The sequence below is a fragment of the Parus major genome, chromosome 19 (genome assembly GCF_001522545.3).
Source record: "Parus major isolate Abel chromosome 19, Parus_major1.1, whole genome shotgun sequence".
NCBI lineage: Eukaryota > Metazoa > Chordata > Aves > Passeriformes > Paridae > Parus > Parus major.
This window is the reverse complement of record NC_031787.1, coordinates 8,008,696-8,023,792: the sequence shown is the minus strand read 5'-3', so window position 1 is coordinate 8,023,792 and position 15,097 is coordinate 8,008,696. Positions and strand designations below refer to the sequence as shown.

The window sequence follows — 15,097 nt, the reverse complement described above, 5'->3', positions numbered from 1 at the left end:
CATCCATCCATCCATCCCTCCATCCCTCCAGCAGCTCTGGGATCAGGTTACAGCAAGCTCCAGGTGTCACTGAAAATTAATTTTCTTCAGGAGGAATGGAATGAACCCCAGCACGTTTTAACCTTTTGCTTTATCACAGAGCAGGACTCAGCCAAGAGGAGACAAATCTCCCACAGTCCATGCTCTGGTGCTCCAGAAGATTGGTGCCTGATAGGACATTCCTCTAATTTAGATGAGATTAGATCCCTCCAATTTTCTCTATTTCTGCTCACATGCTTTTACCCTTCACAAACATTAAATTTACATAACCATGCGGACATTGACGTCAGCATCAATTCTCACTCTGGGGTTTCCTCAGGGCCATTCGGGTACAAAACACCCCCAAGAGCTGCAGCAGTGGCTTTGAAAAAAATGGAAAACAAAGATGCTGTGACTTCTTCCCTTTCCAGTTCTAGTGCTGTGGACTGCACACAGATTTATGGTTGGGCTCCAAATCCATTTTAGGGCTGGCAAAGTTGGGATGCTGGCACACTTGGACACGCTCCGGGGTGAAAAGTTGCATTTTCAGCTGATAAAAAAAGGATAATAATTGCAGTGTAAGACCTGGAACACAGAGAAAAGGCAGTGAGCAGCAGGAATTATGGAATTACCCATGTGAGGGGTTTAAGCATCTCTGGTGTCTCCATCAGGTCTGAATCCAAGCTGCCCCTTCCCCAGGCATGAGGACCAATCCTGCTCTCTTTTATCCATGATTTCCCCAAGCCACGGATCCTCCTGGCTCTTCCACTGGGATGTTGGAACCAGAAAAAGCCTTTGGCACTTTCAAAAATCCAGCACAAACCTTGAGGTCTCCTAGAAAAGGAGTCAGTGTCCGTGCAGGCTCTTTTCCCTGCTCGTGGTGCTGCAGGAGATGCTTTGCTGTGTTCCAGGCTGTATCCAGTGGCCTGTTATTAGATTTTCAGTCATATTTTTAGCCACAGGATCAGCCACCAAAAGCTCGGTGTGCAAGGCTGCAAAAGGCCAGCAAAGCTACTGAGCGATTCGTTTGAATTAAATTTTCAAAATACTTCAAAATAAATATCTCTGAAATGTGTTTTTATTCAAGAAAGCCAGGCAAAACCCCTCACAGAAGGAAATCACCTTAGCCCTGGATACTCATTTTTTGTTCTAGCTTCTGCCTTTGATACAGGACATTTCTGAGGGCACATTATCTATGGCAGAGTAGCAAAGGTCACAGCTAAAAACCTTCCCCTCGCTCTCTGACACAAAGGAATCGTTTGCAGATGTTAATAGGGCATATCCAGAATCCCCGAGTCCCTTTGGGTTTTTTCTGCAGTTTATTTGTGTTCCAAAGGCCTCATGGAGCATGTGATTTATGTGTGCACGTGCAAATTATAAACCCTGTGCTCACATCAGGTGTGCTGCCTTGCAAGGCTTCACCACCACGATAAAGCTGATTTTTCAGGGCTAACTCCCCATCATGTCCTGCCAATATACCTGCAGAAAGATGTTTATCCCTAGGAAAAATTAAAATCCAGGTTAAAAGTGAAGAGCAATGAATGGCCACAAACACTTGTGGAGATGCACAAATCTCGAGGTGAACTTTTGGAACTGATTTTGTCTGTCAAAGGGGCTGACTGGAGCTTCCTGAGGATGTGTAAGTCTTCAGAATGTATAAATATTCTCATGCCTATATGCTCAGTTTGTGCTCAGCAGTCTCATTAATTAGAAAGACAGGCTTAGATAACAATTGCTTCTAAGTTGTTTTGTCTTTTGCACTAAAAATAGAAAGTTTCACAAAGCCAGCTAAAAATAGGATGAGTCCAACACAAGCCAAACCTAAAAATAAATGCCATGCAAGCCCAGCTTTTGGCATTTTTGGGAAAGGATGCAGAGGTGACAGCAGATTTTGGGGATGGGTTTGAGAACTGAGGACAGCAGAGCTCTGGCACTGAGGGCATCTCTGGGATGGGCAGCACTGGGAGCACTGGGAAAACTGGGAATGGTCAGGCAGGATGTGGCTGAAAGGGAAAGAGGCTAAAGGGACAGAGAGGACCCAGGTGAAAGAGGGAAGGGATTTAAATTCAAAATCAACACAGGACAGTCCTGCTGTCCTGGGCTGAAAGGTCATTCACACTCCCAGGGACTCAATATCGTTAAGAAAACCAGCTAATAAATAAAAAAAAATAAAATTATTATTTATAAAATTATTATGTATAAAATTATTGTTTATAAAATAATAATATAAAGTGAATAAACCACAGGCACTTTGTCAGAAGCAGTAATTGAGCCCTGCTTTAGTGACTGCACACCAACAGAAATGGCATTTCCAGCAGCCTGTCCCTCTCACCCCCAGCTCACCAAGCAGCTCCAAGTAGGGCAGCAAGCAGTGCACCAGCTGGACAAAGCAGGTTTTGGAAATTTTATGGAATTCAGACAATCTAAGCATGATCCAAAGAGCTGAAGGGTCTTTTCCTAGATCACACAATAGCACCTTGGCAGGGCTGCTCCCAGCCTGGCCCCCAGCCAGCAGCACCTCCTGGGGAAGTGGACAGGAGAGGGAGTTCTCAACTGCAGGAATATTTTATTTCTTTCTGCCTCCAGCTTCCAAATGAGGCTTGATAGCTAAAACAATTGAAAACGTTTGCAATAAAATGAAAACAATACGTAATTGCATTGTTTTTTCGGCTGATCCCCGTGCCAAGAAGCAGCTTTGGGCAGGAAACCAGTTGTAAATTCGAGGAGGAAGAGAGAAGTGGGACTGCTCACGTGCCAAGAGAGGCTCCCTAAATTTAACTGTCCTGAACTCCGTGGAGGAAGAGCCAGCCCTGTCCAGCCCTACACTAAATTAAACCAAATAAAGTCAATGTAACACCTGTGGGATGGTATAGAATCTTAAATCAAGGATAAATCCATAATAAAATGAAAGAGAAAGATATAATTGATAATACAGAGTCCAGGTGTGCATATCCATACCTGTATCTATACATCTATGTATCTATATATCTATATATCAATATTTTGATATCTTTATCTATATTTATATATATATATATATATATCACAGCAATGATTTCAGCACCTCAGCTAGAAAAACAAACAAACAAAAGCCCCTAAAACACTGAAAACCCCACTTTGCTGCTGTGTTTTCCCAGCAATGAGATAAGCTACAGGAAAGAGAATGTGGGAGCAGAGGCTTGATTGAAAGAGCAATGCAGGGTGGGCTCTGGGGGGTTCCCAAAAAGGGGCTTCAGGGGGGGATTCTGGGGAGATTTTGGGGAGATTTTGGGAAGGTGAAGGGCACCGTTGTCCAGAGATGGGACCGAAGGTGAATGAAGCCAGGACAGGAATTACAGATGAAGAGGGAACTATTTGAATGCTGTAAACACCAGGGAGGGAAAAGAATTGTTTAGGGTGGTTCTGTGATATTTCTAGGAGTGATGGGATGCAGATAAGGAAGTGGAAAATGTAAGCTATTAAATAGGAAACATTTCCTGGCAGGGTGGACTAATGGACTGTGGAAAAGTCTTCTAAGGGAAGTGGCAGGAGCCGCTCAGACAATTAAAAGTGGTCTGGACAACGTGCCTGAGGGCATAATCATGCCTAAAACCATGGAGAAGTGCCTGGATGTGACAAGGATCTTCCCTTCTTGCTTCGGAAAGAAAGCCCCAAAGCTCCGGGGAAGAAAGGCCCATTGTAATGCAAGGCTCCTATAGGCAGGGAGCCTCACATCCCACTCAGATAAAATCCAAATGCAAATTTTCCTCCCCAGGGAAGGCTCCTCCTGAGCAGCACCCACACAAAGGATCCTGTTCAACCATGTTCCATTGCTGCCAATCAAAGAAATCCCAAAAAAACCCAACTGAAAACTCCTAATTCACCATAAACATGAACCCACTGTTTGCTCAAGCTTCCTGTAATGTTTAATTAGCTCATTCTTTAAGGTTTAACAGCTTCAAGGACATTTTCCTTAGGAAATGCTGAATTTATGTGCTGTTCTACTGCACTGGTATCAAATGTGATAAAAACTTGGTGGAAAACACAATCCTTATTCAGAGACACCAGGAACTTGGTGGAAAGATGCAAAAATCAGATACTAATTATTAAACACTCCAGAGTGCTGGATGTGAGGGAGCTGTAGCCGCTGAAGGCTGGGATTTCAAAATTAAATATCATTTTATTTAACTTTTTCTCTCCATTTTGATGCCCAGGCTGGAAGGTTTATGGTGTGCTCAAGAGTCAGTTTACTCAGACGTGATTGAGACCCACAAGTTTATTTGAGACAACTTGCCAGACACCTGTCCAGGTGGCAAAAACCACCTGATTTCTTTGTTTGAGGAGGGTGGAATGTGCATTTGCCACAGAAAGGCTCCATAACCCCTTTCCATTCCTCCTCTGGCACAGAGATCCAGCATCAGCACAATCTGGGGATAATTCCCCTTCCCTCTGTGGCTCTGTTTGATTTTTGTGGTTCCAGAAAAACCACAGAAAGAAGCTTAGAAGCTCCACAGCCTTGGAGCTGCTGCCCTGACTCCCAGCTGTGGCTCAGACCGCCTGGAAAATGGGATTTGCATTGGAGAAATGCTTTGGTTGCTTGTGAGACCTCCTGGAACTGCCCAGCCTGGAGCTCTCACCCACCACCTTCCCCCTCTGCTTCCCATCCCAAAGACTTCAGGAGCAAATTCGGGTTATTCCTGCTGGGCACCAGTTCTTTCACTCCTGAAGGTTCCTTCGTGTGTAAATTGCCCAGAAAGTCCCAATCCCAGGCTGCTGGGATGGTTAAAGGTTGCCACTGAGCCCCAAGCAGCTGCCAAAAACACACCTGGAGTCTTCCATCCGTGCAAAAAACACATGGGGAGCGCTCCCAGGCTGGGCAGTTCCAGAAATCAGCTCAGCCTGGCATTCTCCAGGCATTTATTGATTAAAATGTGGATTTAGGCACTCACTGCCATTCTGTGCTTGGAACTCGTGTTGTTTCCCGGTGGGGATGAGGAAAAGCTCGCTGCCACTGTCCTGGAAGGAAAAAAGAAATACAACAATCAGTGCTGGCAAGTGAAGTTCTGTGGCAAAAGGATAAAAGGTGGTCAAACCCAATTTTTGGATAACAACATAGAAATCCCCCCAGAAAAGCAAAGTTTGTTTTTCTTCTCAGTCTTGCTAAACTACAAAGCGAGGCAACGTTTTCTGTAGTTTTCAGCAGAAATTTTGTTTTTGTGAAAGAAAAAACAAAACTGTCATTTTTTAAATTTAATTTAATTTAATTGCCACAAGGTCTCCCTCTGTGTCACAGCTGCTCAGGTTTTATAACAATTCTCTATTTATAGCTTCTAAATCCTTAATAGATGGATGTATTGTTATGCCACTGATATCACCATCAAGGTGTTAAAAGCCTTCCAGGAGGTGTGTTATAAATTACAAATTAAGGTAGTTACCAGTAAAGTGACAGGGCTCCTCCATAATTATCCTTAAAATTGATTAGCCATTTATTAAAATGTCTATAATTTACTAATCACAAGCAAACAGAAGGTGTGGTATTAATCATCATTATAAGAGGGTTTGAATTGTTATGGATTGAAGTTAAATAGCCAAAGAGATTTATCCCTGCCAAAGTCAATTTAAAGTTTAGAATAAATAAAGAGCCACTGAAGCAACTGGGGATAAACAAAACAGCCTCTACTTTCCTAAGTAGACAAACACATAAAGTTAAATCAGCTCTTGTCCTCTGAATTTTGTATTTCTATTGACAATGAAAAAGTGGAATTCAGATGTTCTGCCGTGGGATGGGTCCCAGCTGAGCTAGAGCAGGTCCTGCAGGAAGAGATCCTTCACTTCTCAGAATTTCTCACCAAGTAACCTTCAAAGGAGTTCCTGGAACAGCCTGAGATAAGTCCTCTTGCATAAGTGAATTTACAAATCTGTGAAAGGCTGGCAAGTGCAGAGCTGATAAAAGGAAATTTACTTTAACACTGCGTATATTCAAATGCGCAATGTATATTCCAACTTTTGCCTCAAGAAGTTGAGGAAGCCAAGGTTTGAAAATCAAATTCTTTGGGACTGCATCCCATCCAGAATTCTGATGATCCAGAGTCCTAAAGATTTCTGCCAGCACTGGTTCTGGGGAAGAATTCATGGCTATAAAATGGTTTATGAGAGATCAGGGGGAGATCTAGAGAGGGCAGGGCTGCCAATCCATTTCCCTGCTGCTTTTGGGGGGCAGAATTTGTACAGATTTTCATTCACCTGCTTTATTTATTGTTTTTTAGTGGGCCACTGGTGCTATCGGTCCCAGAAGTGTGAGCAGCCACAGTGTGAAGGTACTGCCAAGCAATTCGTTTTTCCAGTCACTTTGGTGACTCTTCTGCTTTGCAGAGGGGCTGCTGAGAGAAATAATGCAAAAAAATATCACAGAACTCAGCTTTTAAAGCATCGTGGTCACGTTATTTGTGAGCAGGGTACTCTGAAGTCCTCGGTGTTTGTGGTAACTGCTCATTTCGTGTCGACCAAGGATAATGCAGAAATGCGTAAATAAATGTAAAAATGTAAATGTACAAATGTAAAAACCACCCCAGAAGTTGGGGTGATGTCTCAAATGCTCCAGTTTGGTTGGGTGGTTTGGCTTTCTCAAGGATTTACTGTCTAGAGAGAAAAAAAACCAAAATAAAACATTTTCTTCATCCATGCCCAGATCCTCTCCGGTGGCATCTGATAAACAAGGAGTGCAAAGGGGACAGACAGTCCCCTGTCAACATCGTCACCCGAAATGTGGTTCATGACAAGAGGCTCAAGCCCCTGACTTTTGAAGGGTATGATGTGAAGGGCTCTGCCAAGTGGAAGGTGGCAAACAATGGCCACACAGGCAAGTACTGGCCAGCCTGCTCCTGGGGGATGGGTTTGGCCTTTCCCTGGGGCACAGCTGAGATCCCTCTGGGCCACAAGTGAAACTCCCAGAACATTTTTGGCGTCAAAATTTTCTCGGGAAGTTTGTGGGAATTGCGAAGTTTTGGGGTTGTGGAGGTGGTTCTTGAACCCTCAGCAGGAATTTCTGTGCAGAAACAGAGCTGGAGGTGTCACAAGAGCTCGAAACCAAAACCCCCCAACCCAAACAAAGGCCAGGACTGGGGGCAGGTGGGCAGGACAACAATTTGGGCAGAATTTCATCATTTTCTGCTGAAACCACTTCATTCCTGGGCTGCTCCTTTCCGACTGTTGCCTCTGCACAAAGAATCCTGCTGGAGAAAAGCCTCGTGTGGGAAAGTCATTCACAGTGCTGTGTGTTATTAGTTCTTTAAATAATGAGCTATATTCTTCTCAGATTCAGACCTGTTTTCTCAGCACACAGAAGTTATCTGATGTTGATCAGCTACTTAGTGAATCAGTAAACCGTGAATCAATTAACAGTAATTTCAAACTGTTCCACTTCCTCCCCCTTCCTTCTCAATACTGAGGATGCTGCTCCAAAAAATTTATGTTCAATTATTTACTTTGACTTTATAAATAAACCTGTGGTCTAATTTTATTTATTAATTTTTTTAAAGTTACATGTAGGTGTTCTTAAAATCCTGGATGGGTTGTTCTGACTGCCAAATCCTCAAAGCAAGTGGCAAATATTTCCTGATTTAAAAGGGAAAGGTGGGAAGGCAGCTGGGGAGATTTTTACAGCCAATTTCAATTTCCAGCTAATTGCAAATATTGCTATCGTGGCAGACCACAAGAAAAAGGAATGTTTTGACTTTTCACTAATATATGGATTGATGACTTTCCCATTACAGGGTGATACTCCAGGATGCCCAATTACAGTCCCTTTTACATCAGAATTAATATTTATAAGGATTGCTCTGAACTCTCATCTTCCCCAGCTGTGCATGAGGATTAGGAGTTTAATCCGGGCTTTTAAAATCTCTTCCTTCTGAGGGCAACCAATTCCTGTGCTAAATGAGGAGGTTGTTGATGAAATTAGCTGCAATTAGAGGCTGCAGGTGAGATTAGACCCTCCTGGTTATGTTCCGTGATAGGCACATAGCAAAGGTCGCTGTCTCAAAGGTCTTAAACTAAATAAACAAAGCCCACAAAGACATCTGACTCATCCATTTACAGATTAAAAAGCAAAGGAACTAAATGACTCATGCACTCTCCAAGTTCATTTGGAATTCAGAACAAAAATGAAATCTCTGGGGCTGCAATCCAGAATTTTCCTCTGGGGCTGCAATCCAGATTTTTCCTATGCAAAGAAAAGTGCTGTGCTTAATGTGGGGGTCGTAAAAAGTAAAATTTTAAAATACATCTCAAATATGTATGATTTAGGCTTCAATTGCAGCACTACTCTAAATTAAAATAGAATATCTTTAAACCCTGCCCAAAGGAAATGTCACACTGCAGACAACAGGAGATTAAAATGATGGTTAAAACTCAAATAAACTGGAATCAAATTTACTTTGATACAGGGTTTTTTTAGAAAAAAATGAAGGAATATAGGGTCTTCTGAGAGGTATAAGAAGCTCTGACTCTAGAAGTCACAATGGTTATAATTAATCTCAAATTAAACTCAGCTATGATTTTGTAAGAGTTCAGTTTCTGCAAAGCAGAATTTCTGGAACACTCGGTCTGAAAAGCCAAGTGAGAACTTGAAGTTAAATTTGAATCTCAAGAACATCTCTGCTCTCACATACTGTTAATGTAGGATCTGCTCTTCTCCTTTGGAACCCATTTCTGGTTTTTTCTCCAGTTAAAGTGACACTAGATGCATCCCCTAAAGTCGCAGGAGGAGGCCTGGGGAGAAAATACAAGGCAATAGAATTCCATTTGCACTGGGGAGTCCCAGATGAGCCACAAAGCATCCCTGGCTCAGAGCACAGCATAGATGGAGAGAAATACCCCATGGAGGTAGGTGCCATCGTGGATTTCACTCCAGAGCTCTGGAATTTTGAGATCCTGCTCACAAAAACTCTCAGCTAGTTCACCAGGAGAGATCTGAGGGTGGAAATAATTGCCCTTGGCTGTTGTGTTCCAGCTTCACGTCGTCCACATAAGAGACGATGTTCCAGATGTGACAGAAGCCAAGAAAACTACAGATGGAATTGCTGTGTTGGCCTTCTTCGTAAAGGTAGGCAGTGAAATGTTCAATTGCCCCTCTCAAATCTCAGCCAGCAGTTTGGCTGAAGGATTGTTTATGTCAATATTTTATGTTTGTGTCAATGTTACAGTAGCCCAGGACTTTAACTTCCCTGTCTTCTGAGGGCATTCTGCCAGCACTGAGTTCCTCTACCCTTTTCTACATCCTGCTTGCTGTGATTTTTTCTTGTGGCCCTTTTCTATTTTATTCACCACTGATAAAAAGCAACTGCCTGTAGAGAAATACTCAATGTGGAATGAAAATATTTCCCTTTCAGGCTGACAAAGAAAATAAAAACTACGCAACTCTATTGAATGAATTAGAGAATATTAAATACAAAGGTAAGACTCTCGTGCCAGGGGTTTCACAAGCTGTGAGGGGTGAGGATAAATGTGGGAAAAACCTGCAGCCATGAGTATTACAAGGGATTTTTCCCTGTGTTTTTTCCAGGGCAAGAAGCACAGGTGGATCCTTTGCCACTGAGTTCTCTTCTCCCACCTGAGGAAGACCTTGGGAGGTACTATCGCTACGAGGGGTCCCTCACCAGCCCTGATTGCTACGAGGGCGTCACCTGGACGATATTTGAGCAGCCAGTTGAGCTCAGCCTGTCCCAGGTGAGTGCAGAGGGACAGCCGGGAGGTTCTGTGCCCTGTGCCCGGGCTGCCCGCAGGGTGACACCTCCCTGCCTTGCTCCCCACACACACACACACACACTTGGCTGCAGCCTAAACCTGCTCCCAGCGCCAGCTGATTGACCCCATTAAATCATCCCTCAGAAAATGGCAGGAAAGGGACAGGAAGGGGAAATGACGGCGTGAGGAGAAAGCCAAGAAACCCCCCAAGCCCAGCTTCGTCAGCAGCACTTCCACTGCTGCCACCTGCTCCCTCCCCAGCTCCACGGCTCTTCTCCCTTTGCCAGGACAGCACACAGCCATTCCAAACCCACCCTGGGCCCATCAGCATCAGCGTTAAGGAGCCCATTCCTGACCTGCAGGCAGGAAGAGGAGGTGGAATCAGGAGCTCTGGGAAAACACAGGTTGTGCAGAGATCGCACGGCTCTGCCCAGAGCCAGAGCCTGGATTTCATTCAGCTCCGAGCTCCCGGTGTGCTCTGGTGTTCTCCCAGTGCCCCCAGGCCAGTGTCACAGAGCAGCCAGGAACCCAACAAGGCCAGAATTCCTGGAGCTCCTGCCCCGTGTCACAGAGCAGCCAGGAACCCAACAAGGCCAGAATTCCTGGAGCTCCTGCCCTGTGTCACAGAGCAGCCAGGAACCCAACAAGGCCAGAATTCCTGGAGCTCCTGCCCCGTGTCACCGTGACGTGGTGTCCGGGCCCAGGGCCGTGTGCGTCAGGAGCTCTGGGGGAGCCGCTCCTTGGGCTGCACAAAGCATTTGGCTCCCACACAAAGGAAGTACCCGTGATTTCCAAGGCTGGAAGGAGCCATCTCTTGGTGACCTCTCCAGTGGCCTCTGCCACGGCGCTTCCTGTGAGGTTCCGCGTTCGTTAAACCCTCAGGTTCAAAACCAGAGCGAGGCAGGGCGGGTTTGCAGCACAACAGCCCCCGGAGCCCTCTGGCAAAAAGATTTAACCCCCTGTTGTGTTTTGCAGCTTTCCCAGTTCACAGCGCTGCACTTTGATGGGAATAACTCCACTCCCATGATGGAGAATTTCCGGCCCGTGCAGCCCCTGAACGACCGAAAGGTGCTCTGGTCGGGCGCCAGCATCGCCCTGCCCACGGCAAAGCTGCTGCTGCTGCTGCCCCTGGCTCTGACCTGCACCCTCAGCTCTCTGGCCCCCTGAACCTCCCCCACCACATTCAACATCCTGCCCCTTATTTCTTGTTACTTTTGCTGTTCTTTGTCTCAGCCTCTCATGAATTGCGTCCCAATGCAGAATAGCCTTGTCCTCCTCCAGACATTAACCAAGGACTTCTGTGCTGCTCTGGCGAAACCCAAACCACCAGAACCCAAAAGAACTGGGTGATAAAGCGATGGAAATTAAATTTTAAAAGCCAATGCACTTAGAGAAAGCGTTAGTCTGGATTATCTTGTAGCTTTAAGGCAGCACTGGAAGGAGCTGCACAGCGAACCTTGGAGAGGAATCTGTTCTTAAGTGCCTGTGAAGGGGCTGTTTTGGAGCATGTTTACATTCAACACTGCAAAGCTGGCAGTGAAGTTGGAGTAATTCCTACAATCCCACACTGTCCTACCCAAAGGTACAACACAGAGCAAAGATAAAATGCTCACACACAACCCAGCAGCATCTGGCTCATCCCCTCCAGGGAAGGGCACTCACCCAACACATAAATCCTCCTCCTTCCTTCAGAATATCTCAGTTAATTTCAGATAAGGACACTGGATTCCTTCCAGCCCATCCCTGCTGGGGGCTAGCAGGTTCCTCTGTTATTTATTCATCCTTCTCTGGGATGCCATGGTCATTGTGATGTGCTGGGAAGCAACAGGGAGCCTCATCCCCACAGACCAGAGGCACATCTGTGGAAATTCCCTCTCTTTGGAGGGCTGCTTTTGAAGCAGGAGACTCTGATGATCCTTTGTAGTTATTATTTGCCTAATAAAATAGGACAGCTCAAGAAATGGCGCTTTCTTATATATAAATATATATATATATATATATATTCCTTTTATATAAATAAATTTTTATAGTAGCATACCTGCAATATTCACATACAGGCAAGATTCATAGTTTTTTCCAAGAAGATTGTGGTTTGAACCTTCAGATCTCACCCAATTACTTATAGAAAACACCTTGGGAAATGGGGTTTCCTTATATTATTCCAGTTCTCTCTCTGAAGAGGGACATAACATTTCTCTTTGGCTAATGCTGTGTCACACGTTACAGCTTCTTTTAGGATCTGAGATTTTGGCCACACCAAAATAGGATTTCATATTAGCAGATTTGTATTTTTTTTCCTTTTAAGGGCAGTGTTTGCAGAGATGACTTTATATATTTTCAGGAAAATCCTGGTGGTGAGAGCAACCACAGCTCACCAAAGGAGAGGTGAAATTATTTTCATATTAATCAACCAGTAAAGCTTTATAAAAACCCCCACATGGGAAAACAAATACACCTATTTAAGTTTAAAGGAAAGATTAATACTTCAACTGTATTTTTATGTAACTGAAAATCTTTGGAGGAGCAAACAGAAATGAAATATTAAAGGTGAACAACAGAATATTTGAATTGTTCTGAGTTTTTATTTATTTTGTCCTTGCTGAAGGGGAATCCACAAACTCTTACAGAAGAGGAATGTGACTTCCCCCCCACACCCCGTTTTGTTCACAATATTTAGGGTTGGGTTTAGGGCTGGGCTTGCATTTTTGGGGCAGGGGACAGGGATTTGCAGTATCTTGGGATGTTTCTACTGTCAGCAGAGTTCTGGGGCTCTGTTTCACACCCTCGGGGTGTTCTCTGCACTCAGCAGATTCCTGGAGTCTGGCACCTTGCCCAGGTGTGCAGAATTGGTGCCCAGCCCCAGCCAGCTCCCAGGACAGGGAACTCCTGTTTTAAAAGCAGGGATGGGAACATTCCTTGGGATACCTGAGAAATGCCCTTTGCACTGACCAAGCTGGGAAAGAGTCACCATCCCTCTCCTTCAGATTATTTCCTCAATTCTCATTTCACAGCCAGCTCTCTAAGGGGGGAGTGGAATAAAACCTGCAGGATCTGGCTCAGCTGTCATTTATTGCCAATAATAAATGATAAATCACAGGGCACAGCCACTAATTACAATGTGGGAGCATTTTATTTACTATGAAACAGATTAAAAGAGAACTAAAGGGAAGAAAAAATCTGCTGGGAAGAGGATGAGTCTTATCTAAGAGCTCTTCAGCACCAATCCCAGTGTGAATAAAACCTCCCTGGACAAGGATCAGTGTTTTTACTGAGTGGCTCTGTGCTGTGGCAATAAGGAAAAGGGAAATGCTCCATCTGCTCCTGTCACAGGGACTGGGACCAGTCTGTGGTGAAAGCCCCTCTCTGCACCCAGGTTCTGCTCTGGGGCAGGGGGTGACAAGGACAGGATCAGCATCAATGCAGGGAATAAACAAAAACCCCCAGCAAAAGCTGTTCCCAGGAAAAAGCAGGAAAAGACAAGAAGGCTTTGAGTGGGACATCTGATTTTCTTTGTGAGGATGGTTATGGAAAAGCAATTTGCTGTTCCACAGGTAACTGGAGGTGCTGGTTTTCAGGAATTTTGTCTCGGTGATGTTTGGCATGAAATTCTTTTATTGTGAAGACACCAGGAAATGACAGTCAGTCCTGAAGGACAAATAGCCAAGGCATGATACAGGAAAGGGTGGGGGGAGGAACAGAAGCATTTGGAAGGATCCAGCAAGAACATTATTTTCCCATGTCCAGAAGGGCTAGCACAGAACTGCACTGATACATTTCACATATGTTGGAGCCATAGCTGATGACTGCAGGGCTGAAAGCTGCAGTCCCAGGGAAAATGAAACAACACTGGCAACTAAAATTGGGGTTAAAACAAATAAATGGGTTTGTACAACCCATCCAAAAGCAATCCTTTCCCAGCTTTGGGCTGCACCTTGGCTGGAGAGCAGCCTCCAGAGGTGTGAGAGGTGAAGGCACTGCTCCTTCCCAGTCATCAGGGGAGCAGAGGGTGACAGCAGGGGCAGGCACAAAAAAATTCCTAATACAATGTGTTTTCAGCAAAACATTTTTCTCAGGAAGCACAAAGAGACAAGGAAACCAAACCATTACTCACAAGAAATGTATTTACATTACCCACAAAGAATTCTGACAAATTTGGCAACTCCACTTACAGTCAGCTCCTCCTGTGACAAAACACTAGCTCAAAATGAACTGGACAAAATTAGTTTTCTGTGACTGCTGGGAGAGAAGGATAAAGGTTTTTCCTTTGTCCTTTCCTTCCTCTCCCATCCAGATGTGGATTCCACAAGGAAAAGAGCATTTGCCAGTACCCTCCCCATTAAAAATGTGTTACACAGCAAATCCATGTAAAAAATCCATTCACCTGCCTGTAGTCAAAAAAAAAAAAAAAAAAGGGGATACAGAGAAGCCTATCAAACTTCCCAGGCTGGTTTTAGAGCTTAATAAGTGTGGAGTTTAATAAATACCAGGTGTAACACCAACCCCCTCTGCTCCAGGGATGGGGATCCCATTGCCCAGGAGCAATACCCCAAAAATCACAGCTGGACTCAGACATCTTAAAGGTTTCTTCCAACCTAAGTGGTTCTATTATTCTATAAATGATTCTATGAGAAATGATTACTCTTGGAGATGGAAGGCTCATTTTGATAGAGTTAAAAGTGGACTTGGTGATTTTCTTCCACAAAGCACTAAAATGAGATGGGACTTAAAAACTCTACAATGACAGAAAAACAACCTGGGAACTGAAGTGGCTGTGGGAAATGCTTTCTTTGTGTGGGAGAATATCATATGCAAATTGGATTTTTAGAGGAAGGAAATGTAGGATTTACTGGTAAATTATGCGTACCTGTGGAAAAGGCAATGAAACCCCAGCTGGAGGCACAGCAGGGCCACAGTGACCTCAGCCAGGACCCTTTTCCTTACTGATCTTCTCCAAACTCCTCCTGAACAGACACAGCTCCTTCAAGACAACTGCTGAGAATGGGAACATGCAGTTTCCATTATGAGGTTTAAATGCATTTCCTAAAAATAACCTGCTGTTTGGGGTTTTTAGTATCAGAAATAAATCCATATACACCGCTAAAACCTGATTATAATTAGTCACACAAGTAAAATTATGAGTGTAATTAACTACAGCAATTAATTGAAATGCCTTTGGCACATTATTTCCCTTCTTGCAGTTGAATGCAAATCGCATTTAAAGTTATATCATAAAGAGTATAAGATGGTAATCAATTGAGGGTATTTTATTACCTTTTTTACCTGTTAATATCTTCTGAAGTGATTTACACATCCAGTAACTCAAATACAGTTTGATGTAAAAGACACCCAAACAGCT

The 15,097-nt window shown here is 44.2% G+C and overlaps 1 protein-coding gene across 1 annotated transcript in view; it reads left to right on the top strand.

Moving 5' to 3' along the window:
* The window catches only part of CA4 (carbonic anhydrase 4), a 16,677-nt gene extending 4,374 nt beyond the window's left edge, over positions 1–12,303 (top strand). Inside the window, exons 2-8 of the mRNA XM_015646934.1 lie at positions 6,264–6,314; positions 6,686–6,856; positions 8,723–8,880; positions 9,008–9,100; positions 9,387–9,450; positions 9,560–9,723; positions 10,717–12,303. Of these exons, the coding sequence (XP_015502420.1) occupies positions 6,264–6,314; positions 6,686–6,856; positions 8,723–8,880; positions 9,008–9,100; positions 9,387–9,450; positions 9,560–9,723; positions 10,717–10,908 (893 nt within the window). The 3' untranslated portion in view covers positions 10,909–12,303. The remainder of the gene's footprint in view (positions 1–6,263; positions 6,315–6,685; positions 6,857–8,722; positions 8,881–9,007; positions 9,101–9,386; positions 9,451–9,559; positions 9,724–10,716) is intronic.
* Positions 12,304–15,097: the final 2,794 nt, after the last annotated feature.